Source organism: Corapipo altera, unplaced genomic scaffold, assembly GCF_003945725.1.
Source record: "Corapipo altera isolate COAL_440 unplaced genomic scaffold, ASM394572v1 54, whole genome shotgun sequence".
NCBI lineage: Eukaryota > Metazoa > Chordata > Aves > Passeriformes > Pipridae > Corapipo > Corapipo altera.
The window spans coordinates 10,008,588-10,027,204 of record NW_020884902.1 but is presented as its reverse complement, the minus strand read 5'-3'; the positions used below and the strand labels follow the sequence as shown (position 1 = coordinate 10,027,204).

At 45.2% G+C, this 18,617-nt stretch overlaps 1 protein-coding gene across 3 annotated transcripts in view; it reads left to right on the top strand.

Annotated features, from left to right (window-relative positions):
• Positions 1-6: 6 nt before the first annotated feature.
• The window catches only part of ARMC8 (armadillo repeat containing 8), a 60,595-nt gene continuing 41,984 nt past the window's right edge, over positions 7-18,617 (top strand). Inside the window, exons 1-3 of one of the 3 annotated variants that reach the window (XM_027650485.1) lie at positions 7-44; positions 1,659-1,735; positions 14,437-14,508. In XM_027650485.1, coding sequence (XP_027506286.1) covers positions 30-44; positions 1,659-1,735; positions 14,437-14,508 — 164 coding nt within the window. In that variant the 5' untranslated portion in view covers positions 7-29. Of the gene's footprint in view, positions 45-1,652; positions 1,736-2,875; positions 2,949-14,436; positions 14,509-18,617 lie in introns of those variants that run through there. The other 2 variants (XM_027650487.1, XM_027650486.1) reach the window with 2 other exon arrangements.

Genomic DNA, 18,617 nt, shown 5'->3' with positions numbered 1-18,617 from the left:
TGGCGTGTGTGCTGGAGGCGCCGCTCCGCATGAGCGTCCTGTCGGTGAGTGCCGGGCCCGCTGACCTTGGCCCCGGGGCCGGGCCCGCTCTGCCCGCCGGGGCCGCGCTCCTTCCCCTCAGCGCCCCGAGCCGGGGCGGGTTTGCCCCCCCGAGCGGCCCGGGCCGGGGCTGCGGAGCTGTGTCGTTACCGTGGCACGGCCCGGGCTCGGCGGCTCCCGCGGCCCGCGAGCCGCCCGTGCCCGGGGTGCGGAGCGGGGCAGGGGCTCCCTGTGCCCGCCCGCCCTGCCCGCCCGGGCGCGGCTCTCCCCTGGGGCCGCGGGGGGCTCCGGCAGCCCCCGGCACAGCCCGAGCGGTCCCGGGCTGTGCGGCAGGAACGGGGCGGAAGGCACAGCCGGGTGCTGCTGCCCGCGCTCAGGGTCGGGGCTTTTGCTTTTTTTTCCACCCCCAAATTCGCCTGGACACGAACGCCCTTCTGCATGCTGCGGACCTTGTAGCTGGTGGTGTGGGAGTCAGGGTATTTTAGAAGCAGCTGTGGTGTCTCTGAAGTCCTAAAAACTTCTGCCTACAAATACATGGGTCAGACAGCTCAAAGCTGTTCCGAAAAATATTATCTTTCATTACGCGATGGAAGTTTATCTGTAGGGTTTATGTGGCACAATTTAATGGTACTCCTGGAGACAAAGGAGCCCTGCTGTCTCTGGATGACTCTCCTCTGCTAGGTGAGACCAGAGGCAAGGAGCTGCTGCTGCCTCTGACATCGGGGTGGGGAAGCAGGAGCAGAGGCAGTCCCTGAGCAGACACTTGCAAAAGCAAGGAAGAGTTCTGAGTTCCCTTATAGCTTCTCTCAAGGAAAACTCCTGAAGAAAAACTGGGAAAGGCTTAATAAAAATTGAGCTGGCAAGAAGAAGAAGAGGTGAGATAATGGAAGCACAGCCTGGCACGTGTTCCTGAGAACCTGCAGGGAAAATTCCCTTCCCCTTTCCCACCCTTGTTTTTTGGAACGCTTTCCATCTCCAACCTTGGATCTTCTCAAAAGGAATAGCAAATCATTGGTGCATAAATGTGTAGCTTACAAGCGTGGTCCTGTTGCTGGGAAGAGTTTGCTTTGTCTTCTGAAGTGCTGTGGGAATGCTGTGGGGAATATTGTGGGGAATATTGTCCTGCTGTCCCCACTGCAGTTGTGTGGGACAGGCTCTGAAATGTGTAGGTATGTTACAGTAAAAAGTCTTCTTACCAGCTTCCCTGTTTTGGAGAGGTTGTGGGTATGTGTCTTGAGCAACATCAACTGCTCCTAGAAACTTTTTCTTTCAGGAATTCATATTTATTCAGTATAGTAATTAAACATAATAAAACTGCAATTCGAGGCAGTGCTGATAATGCAGCTCATAAATAGCTCTCTGTTACCTTGCTCTGACACCACGTTGTTATCTACATTAAGCACCTCATCTTCCCTAAATCACACCTGAACACAGGGTTAATCCCTGGGTGGATGTTGCCCAGCAGTAACACGTGTCACATTTAAATGTCATTCTGTAGGTTTGCTGCCTCTTGCCTGAGAGGTTTTGTGGAGCTGCTGCTGCATAAGCCATTCCTGTTCTCCTGCCTTTCTCTGAGTTGATATAAACTGTTGCCACTGCTGTTTGTTTTCTCTCTGCAGGAGGTCACAGCCAGCAGCCGCCACTATGTGGACAGATTGTTTGACCTCGACCCCCAGAAAGTCCTGCAAGGTGTCATGTAAGTCATTGGAACACCCCTGGGCTCTTGGCTGTGTGTAGGCTGGGGGTACTCGATCCCACTGGAGCTGCAGGGCAGGGGCAGGAAGCTCTTCTTGTCTTTTTTTTGAGAAATCTAGTTGGCAGATCTTAATGCCAACATGGTTGTATTGCTATAGGGATGGGTAGTATTGATACAGACTCTCTGTAGTGCATATGGGTCATAATGCAGCTTCCCAGTTGCCAAAAATGAGGTTTAACATTCTGTGAACAGTGACAAACTTTTTTGGATACACTTCTTCCTTTTGGCCACTTATTGCTCCTCTTCCAGGTCTGTTGAGACTCTTTTCTCTTCCTCCACTGCTGAGTCAGTGTATTTGCCTCTTGCTCTTCCCCTGCTGCCCTACCTCAGTGTTGGCTTTTATTTTTTTAATGCTTGGCTTCTGTCTCACCATGGGAACTGCAAGCTGAAAGAAAATGCTTCCAGAGAAATCAATTTGGATGCAAATTATATTTCAGTACTTCTGTTGCATGCCAGTGGTCAGGGGCAGTGACTGAGAGAGTGAGGGAAGGACTTGTCCTGCTGCAAAGGTCTGGTTGTTTCCTTGCTGTCCCTGGGCTATGAGCTTTCCATCAGAGCCACACAGCCATGTAGCAAACGAGTCCCTGCCTGGGACTGACTTCTGGTGGTGAAACAGGACCTTTTTGGGCTTACCAGTAACTTGCTGGCTGTGCCTGTCTAGGAAAATGCCAGGAAACATCAAAGGACCGAGTGGATCAGAAAGCCAAGGATATTGGTTGTGTTGCTTAGCACAACCTGAGGCGTTTTCCAGTAGCAGATGAAAACAATTATTCCAAAAGGTACCCCAGGGCAACATATCAGAATTCATGTCCCCTTAAAATAGGTGAAAAACACAAGAGACATGAAAATGTCCTAGATACGTCCTTGGTTGAAATACCCCCTTAGCTGTACAAAACTTGTGGTGCCCTCCCATAGCTCTGTACAGGTTCTTAACTCTGCTGCAGGAGAGTCTGGTTTTGCTCCCACCCCTTGGAATTCCTAGTCCATTCCTGCAGGGGCTGGTGGGGTGGTCCTGGGGCGAGGATGTGTCTCATCCAGTGTCCCAGTGGGGTGACTGAGCCCCTCTTTTCTCCTTGGCAGATGCTCTGAGCCCTGGCTGGCGCTCCCTCCCTGCTCTCCTTTCTTTTCAAAGGACTGGAACCCACAACCCTTGGTAATCCCTTCCCTATCTTTTGATGTGTTATTCATACCTTTTGAAGTTTAACTGATTTCCCAGAAACAGGAAGTTTTAGGCGGCATCTTTGTCTCGGTTAACATCTGAAATTCTTCATCTTGTCCGTGAGTGTCAGTGGATTCTATGCTGAGATGCTTTTCTTTTTATTTAAAGACAAGAAAATACCAATTTATTTCGTAATATCTTTCACTGGGCAGATTTGGATGGTAAAACTGTATTTGTGCTGCTCTGGTTGGAATCTTCATTGTGGGAGTGTGTCTTTGCTGACTCTGAGCCAGTCCTGTGTGGCAGATGTGGTGTTTTCAGGATATTGCTGGGTGGGTGTGAAACAGTCCAATTAAGGGAAATGTATATAAAAAATAGAATTTAGAGTAGCGTATGTATTAAACATTTCTGTCAGCCCAGGGTTCTCTTTGGGCAGAAAAATACTGCTTTTCCCTACTTCCTTTGACTTCAGGGTGTCTGCAGAGGTGTTGAAGTTGGGATGAACTGATGTTTGGGGTGGAGTAGAGCAGGATTTCAGTTCCTCCAAAGTGTCTCTCAGAAGCTTTATCAGCTATGCTGCATCCTTTGCAGAAAGTCTTTGTTTCCTAAGATGTGCTGGTTTCTTTTCCTGCATCCTGGCTGGAAATACTGATGACCTAGATTTTTATTTTGATTGATGGAACTGTATGAATATCAAGCATCAGAAAATAGGCTGTTGTAAGAGGCTTTGTTTCTGCAGATTGTCTTCAGTTACAATAGTCCTGTTTTTAATATACTTGAATGAATAACTTGGGTTTGGGGCCTTTTTTTAATTGCATCCTTGTAATTTTAATGAAACCCAACTTCTGAATGAGCTTTGATAAAGGTAAGATGTAGCTAAATGCTTCTTGAACTTGAAAATCATGCCAGTCCAGTTTTCATCTTGTAACTTGAGAAAGCTTTAATTACATATTCTGGAGGTATTTAAATGATCAGAATCTCTTCTTTTCCTCTCTTTCCCATGAATTTTCAGAGAGGTGGTGTTCAGATTCTCCTTTGTCCAGACAGTGAAGCTTCACCTGGCTGGGAAATTTTTCCTTTTCCTCCTAATGGGAAAACAGAACCCTGTTGTTTGGTACTGCTGCCTGTAGTTCTGTTGATCTCACTTAAAAATGCCAGGTTTCCTGCAGAACTTCTGTTCACATCATTTGTACCACGTTCAGTTGGGTGTTGATAGTGGGTAGGAAGGGGAGAATTTAGAGTACCTGCCAGTAAATCCTGAATTTGAGCTCAGGGTTTGGAACCCTGAGATTCCTACAGGGGTGACCCCTGCCTTTGACAGCACCTGGCAGGGAACCAAAGTGTTCAGGGCCCCTCTCCACACCCACACCTGTGTGGCTGTGTGTGTACCCACCTTCTCTTGACTGTCTTTGTAGATGAGCAAGATTAATACAGTAGTTTCCTTCTGTAAACGTGAACCCTACATTATGGCCATGCTTATGCTTGAGAGATCTGTAGGGTTTGCTTTGTGTCTCCTGAGGTGCTCCTCTAACCCTTCATCTTGTTGAACAGCTCAGATTCCCTGCAGGGAGCTCTGAGTGCACAGTGCAAGGTCAGCACTGTGTCAGGTGTGCAGCTCTCAGGGCACTCGCTGTGGGCAGGTACTGCAGCTTCTCTCTGGGCTTCCCTGAAATGTTTGCTCTTATTGGCAGAGGAGCAGAGCTCTGGAAATTTGTGTTGTTAGGAGAGCTTCATTTGCCCCAAGGTGGTTCCTGCAACATCATCCTGTGCTTTACAGTGGGGCAGTATTTATTTATTGTTTTAGAAACAATTCTGGGTTGTGATCCTTAGGCTACCATTTGCTTTTCACCCAATCTTAAGCTCAGGACCACGTTGTTTAGATGCAAGACTGATACCTAGTTTTGCCCTCTAATTTATTTGCTGGTTGGGGGCTTTTTTGAGAGACATTTTGTCATGCTTACACTTAGCCTGGTGCCTTCAAAGTGGCAATCCATCACTTTGTGGAGAGCTGTGTGATCCTGTCTCAAGGCTGGGTTTGAAAGGAGAATTCTTTCTGACAAATCTGGCTGCTCAAGGTCCCAACTGTTTCTCATCAGTCTGTTCCTCAGCAGTCACAAGGTGTCATCTTATACAACTTGTAAATCATCGTCTTTGTGGTGCACTGAGAATTCCTTATGCTGCTGCTGTCCCTGTCCTTTATGGCCAGCAGGAGTTAGACAAGGATCTTCCAAACTTGTGTGACGTTTTATTGCTCAGGACAACGAAAGAAACATCCTGTGGAAATGGCACTTGGTACTGATAAACCACCTCAGACCCTGTCTGTTCTCCATCCAGCTTGTATTATTTTTGTGTTCTTGGATTTGCCGTGGCTGTTGCAGGCAGGATTGGGGTGGCAGTGTGACAGTGTCCTGTGTTTCTCAGCTGTGACAGTTGGAGGAACAGCAGTGCAGAGTTCACATGTCTGCACGAAAACTGGGTGAAATATAAGAGGCAACTTCGTGGAGTGGGAAGAGAAGAAATTCCCATCTCAGTTCTAATGGAGCAACAGGTACCCCCTTCAGACAGCTGTGAAGAGGCTCCTTCTGCTTCTTGTTCATGTCTGTTAAACAAACCTTCTTTAACACTGTCATGAACAGCACTTGTTTCCACCCAGTGCATCCCAAACAGCTGCAGTGACACTCAGTCTATAGGCTCTTCTGAACCCAAATTTTCTGCAGGAGCTGGTTTTTTTTGCATGTTCCCTTGGCCCTGTGGAAACAGAGCAGCCCTTAGGGGGTTGTTGGTGTTACACTTTGCCCCTGTACATTTTGGGTCAGTTCTGTTGTCTCCCAGACACTGCACTGCAGTAAATGCATGTTCTGCATGGAACCTGGAGGGGTCATTGGCTAAGAACAAGTGATGGAATTTTTGGAAGTGTTGTTTTTGTGCAGAGTCATTCGTGTGGGGAGGCTCCTGAGTGTAGTGTTGGTGCTCTGTGAACTGCAGGAGGGGCTCCTTGTGGCTGGAGCTGGGAAGGGTTTCTGTGGGCTGAGAATGTGACAGAAATCTGAGCAGGTTCAGGTGGTGCTGGGAGTATGACTCGTGGTTTCTCCCTTCCAAGAGGTGAGCTGGGAAGGAAAGCTTTCCAAGGGTGAGGAGAGGAAATGGAGAGGCTGAAACATCATTGGGGAATTAAGCACTGCTCTGTGAAGAGGGGTTTTCCATTGAATGGGGTTTGTAGTCAGATGGAAAGATAGTGCAGAGGGGAGAAGGGAAGCTGCACATAAATCAGTTGTGTTCCTGTCACAGGACAGGGTACTCTCTCACTTTTGTGCTTTCTTTATAATGCAGGTAAAGGTGCAAATGCACAATTGCTTCTTCTGCAAGTAAATTGCTATGTATTGTAACTCCTGGACTGATATTTAGAGGTGGGCTAAGCTTCAGGAATACCTGTGACATTGGCTCAGCAATCTCCAGCCTGCAGGGCTGTTGAATATTTCAAACCTTGCAGTTACTGCTCTGAGCCTGGGAGAGAAGCCTGATGAGGATTGATCTCTTCAGTGCTGCCTTTCAGATGGATGTGAAGCCACTTTTCTCCCAAATCCCTCTCCATACCACCCTCAGAGTGCTGATACTGTTGCTGTGATGGTTTCAGGCTGTGAGTAGGCTGAGGGAGGAGAAGCAGCTTCTGTCAGACTGGCTGGTGGAAATCAGGGAGTATTGGTCACACAAGTCCTGAGGTGGGACTTAGTGACAGACTTCCAGCTGAGCACAGCTGATGCTGCAAGTTATCTCTGAGATCTTAATAAAGGGAGTCTGCCTTCCCTTTATTAATCTATCAGACAAATGCAGAGGGGCTGCCTGCAAGGGAGGGCAGAATGGAGCAGCTGAGGGAGCAATAGTCCTTGTGCCCTTTGGGGTGTGTGGGATGTTGTTAAGGCTGAGCTCAGAGGATGAGCCTGAGGGATGTGTGCCACAAAATCAGCAGCACTGCTGAGTTTGTGATTCTTCATATTTGCAGTTTGGTTTTTTTTTGTTCCAGGCTGCCAGTCCGAATTGATTGGAATCAGCACTAAAAAAAGTTGAATTTACTTACTGTCCAAAAGAAGGTTATTTTCCATTTGCAGTATGGAACTTTCAGGCTGTAAAGGGTTGGCAGTTCAAGTAATATGCACAGGACAGAATTCTGTTTACCAGGTAATTTCTCTACCAGATATTAAGCTGATTTCAGTATACGTGCTGTATTGCAGGTGCTGGGCTGATAATTTAAATGTGTTGAGATTTTTTTTCTTTGGGAGCTGTCAAGTAGCAGGAAGGCTAGCTGGGAAAATTACTTGTTAAAACATACTTCAAACATACATTGTCTGAAATGTCCAGAAACTCCAGAGTGAGGGAGTTTATTTGGATATAGATATTATGGGCTTTCTGTCCTAGTGAGCACTTAGTAACCCCATTTGGAAAATGAGACTAAAGCATGTGGAGGCCAGTGCATCATCTTAGCTTATTTGGAGCTAAAAATCAGAGACTTTGCTTTGTGTCAGGGAGACTTTAGGTTATTATAATCTAATGGGTCATAGCTGTGTCAGATCAGCAGGGTTTGGGGATCCTGCAGGGAGTGCTGGCCCAAGGTGCTGTGAGCGGTGTCAGACAGGATTCCAAGCTCACATCCAGAGCAGCCAAGCAGGTGCTGCAGGGCCATTTTAAGGTATTTTCCTGTACTGAGTGAAACTTTATAGTTCTCCACGTGGATGACTTGTGGTGGACAATGTTCTGTAGATAATGAGTGGTGGGCTTAAAATGGGACAATGGACAAAAGTAACTTCCAATAAAGGGACAGTGCTATAAAAATGTGTGTTACAGAGTGATTAGTGAAATTCATTTCATCTTTACATCAGCTGTGGGAGGTACTAGTGCTGAAGGCAAGTACCATCCTGGGAAGGGAAATATCCTTGAAGGGAGGGAGACAGTAAGAAAAAAAGTAACACAGTTACTTGTATTTGGTGGTTTGGGTCATTCATCTGAGGCAGCAGTGGTGGAGAATGTTCTTTTCATGTGGCTGTTTAGGGAGAGCTGTGAAGGAAGTGTTTCACTGCTCTGGTGTCACAGAGCAGGGTATTTTCTGAGAGTGAGAATTTCTGAGTTCTGCTGAACTGCAGCTGTTTTCCCCTCACCTCTTTGGGGATAATTCTTCACTCTTAGGACCCAGTTTGATTAAATAGCAGAGATTGAAATGCTGATAATACAGAACTCTAGCTACGGTTTGTGTGGTTTTGTTGGTTTGGGATGTGTTTTAGTGTATAAAGGTTACCTAATAAAAGCTGGCTAAACTCCCATCCTCCACTGACTTCAAGCAGTTTAACTTTGAGCTACATTGTTCTTAAGACTGAGTTTTCTGTCCATTAGTGGTCTCATGCAACTTGTAGCACAGTTTCCAGACTCAGTGCAAAGGATGAAGTGATAAAACATGCTTGGGAGAGGTGGGAAAAGCAGCATCTCCCTCTTGTCAGTGAATATAGACTGGGAAGGAGCTTGAGTTGAAGCTGAAACCAAAGACATGGAGAGCTTCAGTTGTTAAGCTTGGTTAGAAGGGCAGCAGGTGAACTGAGTGATGTGAGCTCTCACAGGGTTGGATAGGAGAGGGGTCTGCAGTGTGTCACACACGTGGGAACTGGGATAAATCCAGGGCAGGAGTGAGCTGTAAGTATCTCTAACTACGGGTGTGGATCACTGAAACACATCCCTTTCTCTTTGGTAGACTTCCCTTGGCAAGAGAACTTATGACCAGGTAAGTTGCCTCTCCAAAGAGGACACTTCACATAGTTCTGTGACTGTGATATGGAGGAGTTGGACTAAATGATCACTTTTAGCATTATGTGTGTTAAACTCCACTGCTCTGCAGTGCCAGGTGCTTTGTCTACAGCATTTTGATTTTCTACACTGAGACTCCAGAACTGAGAAAAACCATGGATTGAGGGTTTTTTTTGTTTAAATATTGAATTTGTTTAGTTTGCACTGTATGTTAATTGTGTCACAGTTAAAGTGTTAAAATTCAAATGAATTGAGTAACACTGTCTCCATGTGCTACTTTGTTCTTTGCTGTAAAATCATCTTTTTCACTGCATCAACTGGTATTTTTTGAATGGGGTTAGAAATCTTGAAACTTTTCTTCCCAACTTGATGATTAACCTTAAAAACCAGCTGATTTATGACTTCTGTGATTTGCTTGAGTTGTCAGGAGTTTTTAATGTTTTATTGCCTTGGTTGGACCAGTAATCATGTCAGTACAAACACTGAACTCTCAGCTAAGGGGGTAGCAAACAGCTTCAAGCCATAGCAGTGTCAATCCTGGAAATGAATTCTGCCACAGCAGCGATGGACATACTTTAGCTACAACATTGGTCATGAATTTCTGGTGTTACATTGCATCTGTCCATAAAAATAGGAAAGTGGAAGAAAAGGAGAAGGAAGAGGAGGGAGAAGCTGTAGAAAACATGATTGTCCAAACCTCACCTCCACAGAGAGCTCTTGACTGGAGTCCAGCCAGCCCAGGTGCTGTTTGCTTGTATGACCCTTAACTCAGACTCTCCTGGAGCTGGGGCAGAGGGTTTTCATTTGGGCTGTGTCCTTGTACCAGCTCTAGTCCCTCAGCTCTTTGGCTGCCTGCATTTGAGTTCTTGAAGGCTTTGAGAACCCTGCTCTGCATCATCCCATTGTTGGTGACTCCGCTCAGCCCCTGGTGGATAAATCTCCTGGCGGGGCTTTGTCTGGAACTTCCTCTGGCCCTGTAATCAGCTCAGGATCTCCTGGAACTGTTTCATATGAAAAGTGAAAGCACTGACCTGATGTGTCCAGGGCTACTTTTCCTTCTGGGATTGTTCCTCTCGTGCCTGGAATCCTTCTCTGTCTAGGAACCCCTGAATGTGGCCACCTGCTCTGTTTTCAGAAGCCATAGATGAGGAAATGTCCTGCAGGCTCTTTGTTTCCTCCTCTTCTGTGGAGTTCCTGTGGCTGCTTCCTCAAGTCACTCTGGCTTGTTTGGAGATCTGTTGTGTTGCTTTGCTGGAAGGTGACTTAGGAAGGCTCCAGGGCTTCCTCTCAGGGTTTTGTTTCTTCTGTTTGTGCCTGATTTCCTGTATTTAAAAGCAGAGGCAGAACCAAATCCTCCCAGGGGTGTCCTTGTCTCCACGCTGCTCCCTCAGGGTCTCCCTGGCAGCAGAGGTGCAGGGGTGGATCCCTGGGATGCTGGAGAGCTCTATTCTTTCCCAGCTGGGGCCTGAGCTCACTCTGCTGTTCTATCAGGTTTTAATTTAGTGAGAGGAGTCCCAAAGTTAGAGCTGAACTTCAGTGATTTCTGTTTAGAACAAAGTTCAGCACTGTAACTTGCTTCTATGATACTAATTTCCATTGGCAGGCTGGAGTGCTGATTTTCTCAGGGCTTAGCCATTTAATAATACTATTTTTTATTGGCTAGGAATCCTTGAAACTTAAAGGCCATATTTTACTCACAAATTGTTATATTTAATACTGCTTTTTGCTTATCTGAAGCAGCTATATCTGGTGCCTTTAAACCATCACACATTTAGCTTCAGAATAAAAACAGTACTTCATGCACAGTTGGCAGATTAGTTCCTCTTGTAACTCATGGCAGGCTGCAATTGGATGAAAATTAGACTTTTTGGTGAGTTTAATGTACTCCTAAAATACTTTAAACGCTCATGCTGTGCTAATACACTTAAAAACTAGCATACATTGCATTTTACTTATAGCTAATTAATTGAACTGATTGCTTCTGGCTGCAATGTTCTAGAACATTGTGTTAGAGCTGATAAACCTCACCCAGTAATTGTTCCCCCTTTTCTTGAGTTGATGGGAAGAAAATCAGTCCTGCTGCTTTTCCAGTCTCCACTTTGTTTCTGACTTAAAGCTGAGTGGTCACAGAGTTGAGCTGATGAAACTACATTCTTATTTCTTTGAGAAGCCATAAGAGAGATGGAAAAAGCTGGTTGGGCACTTCAGGAAGCAATATTCCCAAGTGCTTAGCTAGGATCTCTGTTGAATTTTGTTGTTGGCAGCCTGTATTGTTCCTCCTTGAAAGTTTTTTTTTCATATAAATTGCTGGGTTAAAGAAAATGTTGGCATAGATACCAACTATCAGATTTTAAATCTCTGCATTAGAGTGATTGTAATTCAGGTTATTTTGTTAAAAAACTTGCAATTTAGTTTGAATATAAACTATAAGATTTAATGCACAGGCTATTTAAAAAAACCCCAACCAACGTCAAGTGCATCTCAGGAGCACCCCCCCCTCCTGGGGGAGGTTTTGATCTGTACAAGCTGCAGTTGAGAAGCTCAGCAGTGCTGGAGTGTTCCAGGTCCAAGGGCAAGGGCCCCTGTCTCCCTCTGGATCACAGTCTAGGCCTGGAGTCACCACAGACTAGTTGGGCTCTGAAGTTCCATCTCTCTGTGTTTGTGCTGCTGTTCTCTCCTCCCTCATGCCAAGGACTCCTTTTCACAGAGGGGTTGGGAGCAGTGGCATTTGGAAATATTAGTTTTGGACCAATAATTCCTGAGGTTTCTTTGTTACCTCTTGTACCAGATAGTGATCTTTGCTGCTTTTTTCCCTTGGATGAATCTCATGGCATTTTGGATCTGAAATCAGTCAAGCTCCAACTCGTTGGAGGTGATGTTTTCAAATAAGGGAGTTGCCCTCAGTGTTTCCAAGGTTCATGATTCACCAAGGACCTGGAAATCTATGACAGACAGCATGTGGTAACTTCTTTACTTCTCAAGGAATTACCTCCCCCGTCAGGAAAATCTTCATAAAATATAATATGGACTCACGTAATTATTTTTCATAGTGCACAAAAAAGGTCTGCTACTATTCAGCACTGGATTATGGTATTTTGAGGATGTTCTCGCTTTCCATGTCCACCTGCTCCCAGTGTATTGAGTAGGTTCATTTCTGTAAGTGGCAAATTGGAAGAGAGAAACGTGGTGGGGGACTTGGGAGTGCCATGTTGCCCACAAACACGGGGGTCTTTGGGGCTTCTCTTTGCCAGGTTTTGGTCACTGTATTGATTTTACTTGCTTGCAGGTGCAAAAGTTTGAATGTCCATGTGTTGGATTTGTCAGACATCTCAAGCTTGTGATTGGTATTTCTTGTCTATCCACCATGACTTTAATGAGAAACTTTGTGACCTGGGATGGAAAAAGTCATCGGAATCATTTCCAGGTCAGGACTGTGCCCTCCCTAACCCTCTCAGTATGAGTGTTATGGAAGTTGGCCATACTCCTGCCACTTGTGAAAGGGTCTCTAAATTGAATTCTAATAGTCAGTAACTATTACATATGAAATGGTTTTAGGGTTAAGCTATTCTCTTGTGGAGTTGGGGCAGGAGTCAAAAAATTGGCTGGTGGTGTTTTGTGTTTTGTGGTTTTTTGTTTTTTTTTTTTCCACAAAATATGCTCTCCTGAGCAGAGCATTAAAATGTCACCCAAATCAGTGAATGTTCAGAGTGCTGGGCTAGTGTCCCCTCTTTGGCCTCCCAAGGTACCTCTGCAGATCCCTGATGTGGTGCAGCCTTTCTGAGGCTTTGGTGCCTCAGATACCAGAGAGGGGCCTCTGTGGGAGTCCTGGAGTGGCCTGAGCAGGGAATTAGCACATCTGTTGGGACAGCTTCCATTATTCCTTTGAGATGCCTGATTGTTGTTTCTGCCACTGTTTTGGACTGACTCTGGTATTTTAAAAACCTTGAAAAACGACCGGGATATTTGGATATCAAGCGTTCAGCATAGAAACCACTGAAGGCCTGTGTCTGGTTTTATTGCAGTCTTCAAGTTCACTTCTGAAATTTTCTGGGGCTTCCAGCTTTGCCTGTCTTCTGATCTTGCTCTTTCCCCTCTCCCTCCTGTCCCGTGGGGTGAAGTCAGCGAGCTGAGGGCGATGGAGCAGCGAGGCCCGGGGTCTGTGCCGGTGCTCAGTTGGGCTGGGCTGGCAGGGCCCTGTGTGCTGAGGGCTCACTGGGCTTTGCTGGCTCTACCTGGGCTCAGCTGGGCACAGAACAGCTGCTACCACTGCTCCTGGCTCCTGGCTTGGAGCTCTGAGATCACATCCTACCTCCAGGGGTTCCCTCCCATTGCCTTAAAATTCCTGGAGCCCTCTTCTGTGGCTGGGTAAGAGCACGAGCCACAGGGAGAAATTCAGGAAGAACCTTTTGCTAACGGAGGTCTATAAAGGTTCTGTTCTGCCAGCAAATGTTGGCTGCCTTGGCTAAGAAGTTTTTTGTACCTCTGATGAAGTGGGTTAAGCTTGGGACAGCTGGTTGTTGCAGTGCAATGTGTTCAGTGAGCACCACAGCACTGTGTGGTGTTCCTACTGGCCAGGGTGGATCTCACACAGCAGGGCTGCTCTAAATCCCTTTAACTTTGCAGGTAGCAGGTGAAAGAGTGGCAAGAAAATATGCTGATTTAAAGCAACCACTAAGGCTCCCAAATTACCCGAATGAATTATGGGCATAGTTAAACAGTGATTAATTTATCGGTTTTGCAACTAACGCTGCACTAATCCAGTTTATTATTTTTTGTTGTTGATAAAAATTACCTGAATTTGGTCTCTTTTTATTCTCTGCTCTTAAAGGTCTCTACAACTACAAAGTTTCCTAGAAATGTATCATCTTGATTTTCTGGAACTGGTCATAAGTTGCCAGCTTGCTTTCAGGTTCTCTGACGTTCATGTATGTTCAGTATGTTCACGATGGTTTTAGGATACAGTAACCATTTCCTAACTAGGTTGCAAACCACACATTTGCATAGGAATTCTTAGTGTACAAAACCAGTGTCCACGTTCCAAAGTGCTTCTCCTGTCCCTGTACCACAGCATGGATGCCTCTCGTGTGTTAAACCTTGCAGGAACTCTCAGGCAGGAAAATGCTTTTTGTTTCCACTTTGTTCCCAAGATTTTGACATGCAGATGTTCAGGTGTCCTACTGAAATTCGTGAAAGGAAGCCTGGGGTGAAGAGGAGAGTGAAAGTCTGGTCTTTGGAGACTGGTCATAGTTCCTTGTTCCTTTTTTTTTCTCCTTTGAGCTTGTCTTTTCCTGCATCCAGTAGAATATTCACTTAATATTTGAAATTACCGACATTTAACTTCCCAACCAGTAGTGGGGTTTTTGAAATTATTTTGGAAGTCTGGTGACTGTATGGGCACAGGGAACAAATATATCTAGTTTTCTGCAGCAATAAGAGCTCTTTGTGTCTGGTGTGCATGTGAGATAGCTTGGGTTTTTGCTTCCCTGCAGAAGCTGGGATGGACTGGAATCCCAGAGCTCTGGGTGTTACCTGTGGGCTGAGGACACTGTGCCCTGGAGCACTGCTCAGTCTGTAGTGCAGCATGGACATGTGCAAAACTGCTTGCTAAGCCTTCATGGAAATGGTAAATTCTAAGATAAGCCCTCAGTACCTCAGCGTAATTTACCAGGGTTTGTTTTTCTTTCTGGATTTACAGAGATATGAAAAATGCTGTAATTGGAAACAACAAACAAAAAGCCAACTTGATTGTTTTGGGAGCAGTTCCAAGGTATGTCCTTTGCTACTCTCCTTTTCACTGATTGACAACAGGTCTGGAATAATGAGCCTTAGATCACAGGCACTTTTTTGTTTTAACTTTGATTGTAGTTGACTGAATACTTGCTGTAATGTAACTGAGAGAGACTTGAAATATCTGTTAAAGTCATGTATTACAGAACAGGCTGTTGAGTAATGCTTTTAATTTAGAATTTCATAAAATTCTCTAAAGTAGTCCTGGTGATTTTTATTAAACTTTATCAGCTCAGGAATCAAATCTAATTTTTGACATTGATATCAATGATGGATGGAAGTGGTTGTACCTTAATCCTGTTCTTCAGCCAATTACCTGGTGAGTTCATAACTGAAAATGTTTAAGGCTGTGTTAAAGATTTTATTTAAAAATATTAAAAAACATCTGAGATAATTTGCCTGTCTTCTCCACCTGCTTCAGAGGATTAAGCCCCATTGATCATACTTTATTGCTGCCTTGCTGCTTCAGCTGATGAGCTCGAGAGCTGCTGCTGGCTTGTCAAAAATGCTTTTTATTTGCAGAGAATATCTTCTCACTTACAGACTTTCAGAGTTTTTGTCAAGGCCAGCCCTTGAAATTCTCTAGGGATTAGCAGTGGGGACACCCCCTCCACAAAACCTGCTGGATTATCTTCTGTTTTGACCAAATACAAACAGGTGAAGAGAAGACTTCACATGAGATGGAAAGATTGAAGTGGACATTTCTTGAAGATGATGGGAAGTTTTAAGGAATGTCTTTCAGCAGCAGGCCCTAAGGGAGTTTTGCAACTCCTGCTGACTGTTGTGGTTCCCATTTGAAAAGTGACAGAGGATCTCCAACTTCCAAATCTGGACTCTGCCTGTTCTTTCATTTTGTAGGACTTGTGTTCCTTCAGTTTTCCTGCTTTCTGCTGCTACTTGTTCTGTGCCCAGGAATGAAAATGCTCAAGTGGTTTTCTCTCTGTTGTTGCTAGTGCCTTCTGGCTGCCTGGGTAAATTAAATAGTTAATCTAGAACTGCAAGTAAATGACTGGATTTGAAAAAATCTTAAAAAAACAACTGTCACCCTTGTCCTCACTTCAGGACAAGTTTTTTTCCAATGACAGGAAATCCAATATCAAGGCTTTCAAACGAGGAGAATAGATGAAAGTAAATAGACTGAATAATTGTGAGAAAGGACACTTCTCACTGGCTGTGACCTAAGTGACATCATCTGCCCCCAGGTGCCTTCCTGAAGGCTGTAGGATTTCCCCAAAGTGCTGCAGACAGACTTAAACACGTTATAGACCATTTGGGTGAGAGAACTCTTTTGGTTGGGCTCTGTCAAGGTGGAGGGAATCCATTGGCTTTTTTTTTTTTTGTTAGATAGGGGCACCTGTGGAATTCCAGTCTGCAGAGCCACAGCTCCCTCAAAGAGCAGAGGAGTGAGCAAACTGCCATCCTTTGGTTTGGGTCTCCTGCAAAATCAACAAGGAGAACAGTTTCCTTTTCCCAGAGTTTGAGCGCAGCCTCCCAGGGGAAGTTGATTCTTTCCTCTGGTGGCCTGGGAATTGTTAGGATTCTGCTACTGCTTTGTCCTGTGGTTCAGCTTCTTGTTTACCCATTTCTTGCTTCCCCCTTCTTCCCCAAGTGTTCCTCCAGCAAGCTTTTTCAGAAAAGACCCTTTAGAGCCAAAGAACTCCTTCAGACCTGGCACTTGGTGGAAAAGAAAACGGTGGGTTCACATGTTAGAACACTCATGTGAGGTTTGGAAACAAGTTTAGGAAGTAGATATGTGTGTAATAGCCCTATTATTTTACGCTATTAGACTGCTGCTTGGAAAGAAATGCAAAGTCCCTTGAAGGTCTCCATGCTGGAAAAATGACTGGATCGCTGTCAACTCTGGGGCTGTGGCCTCCTGAGTCCATGAGCTGTTCAGTGGTGTCATCTTTGGAAAGGGAGATGTATCTATACCTTAAATGAGTTTTTTTAGGCCCTTTGAAGTTCAGCCTGACCTGTGGTCACCACTGACCCCTTGTTTTGAAGGGGGTGCTAAGAAAAACCAAGGTGATTGAAGAAAGCTGGCAGAATTGCCATGTCTGGACTTAACAAACAAAGAGGTGTTAAAACTGTACAAATGTGTGCACAGACATGGTCCTGGCTGTTCAGAATGTAAATGTAGCCAGCCTGTATGTGGATTTTGTTTCTAAAGGAAAGATTTTCTATATCTGCCCAGAATCACAGAATTGCAATTCTCATGGAATGCTGGCCTCAGGCCCCTTTGTCAGGACTGCAGAAACATTACTGTTTGAAACTGTTACTTTCTAGTAGCAATCCCAGAAAATAGAATTTCTACGGTTTAGAGGGGAAGAGTTATTTTCAGGTCCTGTTCTTTCAGTGGCAGGCCAATTTAGCTTTGTCTAAAAGGGGTTTCCTACTCATACTGTCCTTCACCTTTTTTTCCCTTCTCCCACACACAAGTGCCAGCAGAGACCGAGGAAGTCCAGAATAATTATTGGTGTGCTCCTTTACTCAACAGTTTTATGACAACAAATACTGCAGCTTTTGTGTCTGTCTCCATGGCAGACACCTCCTCAGAGCCCAAGTTCAGGATTTAATGCTTTCCATCAGTTGTTCTCCCAGCCTAATTCCCAGGAAAATACCTGAGTACTCAGTTCAAATGTGAATTGTTCCTGTCTATCACTCTGATAGGGCTTCTGAACTGACTAACCTGTGTTCTTTAGCACTTAGTCTGCAGTTCTCCCAGTTGTAACTGCTGAGACATGGAATTGGAAAAGAGAAGCATTCAATGAACTGAACCTGTGAGTAAGTAGGTGTGAGTCAGTGTTAGGCCTGTGGAGCACTGGAGAGATGCAGCATTGCTGCTTGGTCATCCAGCCACCAAGGGGGCCCTTTGCTCCTGGGAGGTGTTTCCTCTCTCCCTTCAGCTGGTGGAGGGCAGAGCATGGAGCAGGCAGGGTTCCATTCCAGCCAGCAGAGCAGGGCTGTCTGCCTGTCCCATTGTTAAAAAGCTTCCCTGAGTCAAGTTAGTGCTGATCTACTTATTGCTGAGAGTGCAATATTTAAAGTCTAATCCACTTCCGAGGTAGTTTCTCATTAGGAGCTTCAGTTATTCCTTTGCTCCAAAATGAATACAGAGTTTTTAAATCAAATCTTAATCCCAACCACCCAAGACAAAAACACTAAATCATTCTTGCCACTTACCAGAAATGATTTTCTGACTTCCAGCTGATTGTTCTCTTGTCACACCATCAATTCTTTGGAGCTGTAAGGTGGTAGTGTGCTTTTTCCCAAGGCTTTCTCTAGGTAGGTGCACCTCAAAGAACCTTATGTAGTCAACTGTAACCTTTCCCTAAGTCATTTGTTAGGGGTTCTTTGGAGCACATTTTAAAGGACCTGTAGAAGTGCTGATGGATTCCTTTCTGTGCCATCGTTTGAATTTTCAGTTCTGCCCAGCATTCTGTCAGGTTGTCTGTGGAAGTGAAAACTAATAGAATTTACTGAGGTTTTAAATTATTTCTAGGGCTGCTGAACACACCAACATGGACACCTCTGAGATTTTATATTTCAATTTATTGTTAAACATAATCAGAGTCCTTCAGGCAGTGTTCTTTTAGAGTTGGCAAAAAACAAGAAAATAAAAGACTGCTGCTTTGCTACTAAAAAAGATGAGAAGGAAAATGCCTTTGGTGGTTCTGTCCCAGGCCCATTAATGAGGTGTTCAGTCCTCTTGGACCTCCTTATGAGGCCAAGACTCAGTTTCCTGATGCCTCGTTCTGTTCTTCCTGCACTTGGCACTGGGATCCTTTGTGTTGTGTACCCCACAGGGCAGGGATCTGTGCCCAGATGTTGGGGTTGATGTGCTCAGGGGAAGGAGCTTCACCTGCCCTGCTGATAATTTTCAAGGTTTCCTTTGCCCTAGAGCGGAGAAAGAGGTGGAGAGCAGGGGCCCTCCCAGCCTCCTGTGCTCCTCCTTGCTTTTGTCTTAAACAGGAGTCAGGGCCTGGTTGCATAATGAGGTGTCTCTTAATGAGGTCTAACCCTCTCCACGAGGGTGGTAGATAACCTTGTTCCAGTTTTCTTCTGGCCCAGCTCTGAAGTGCATGTGAG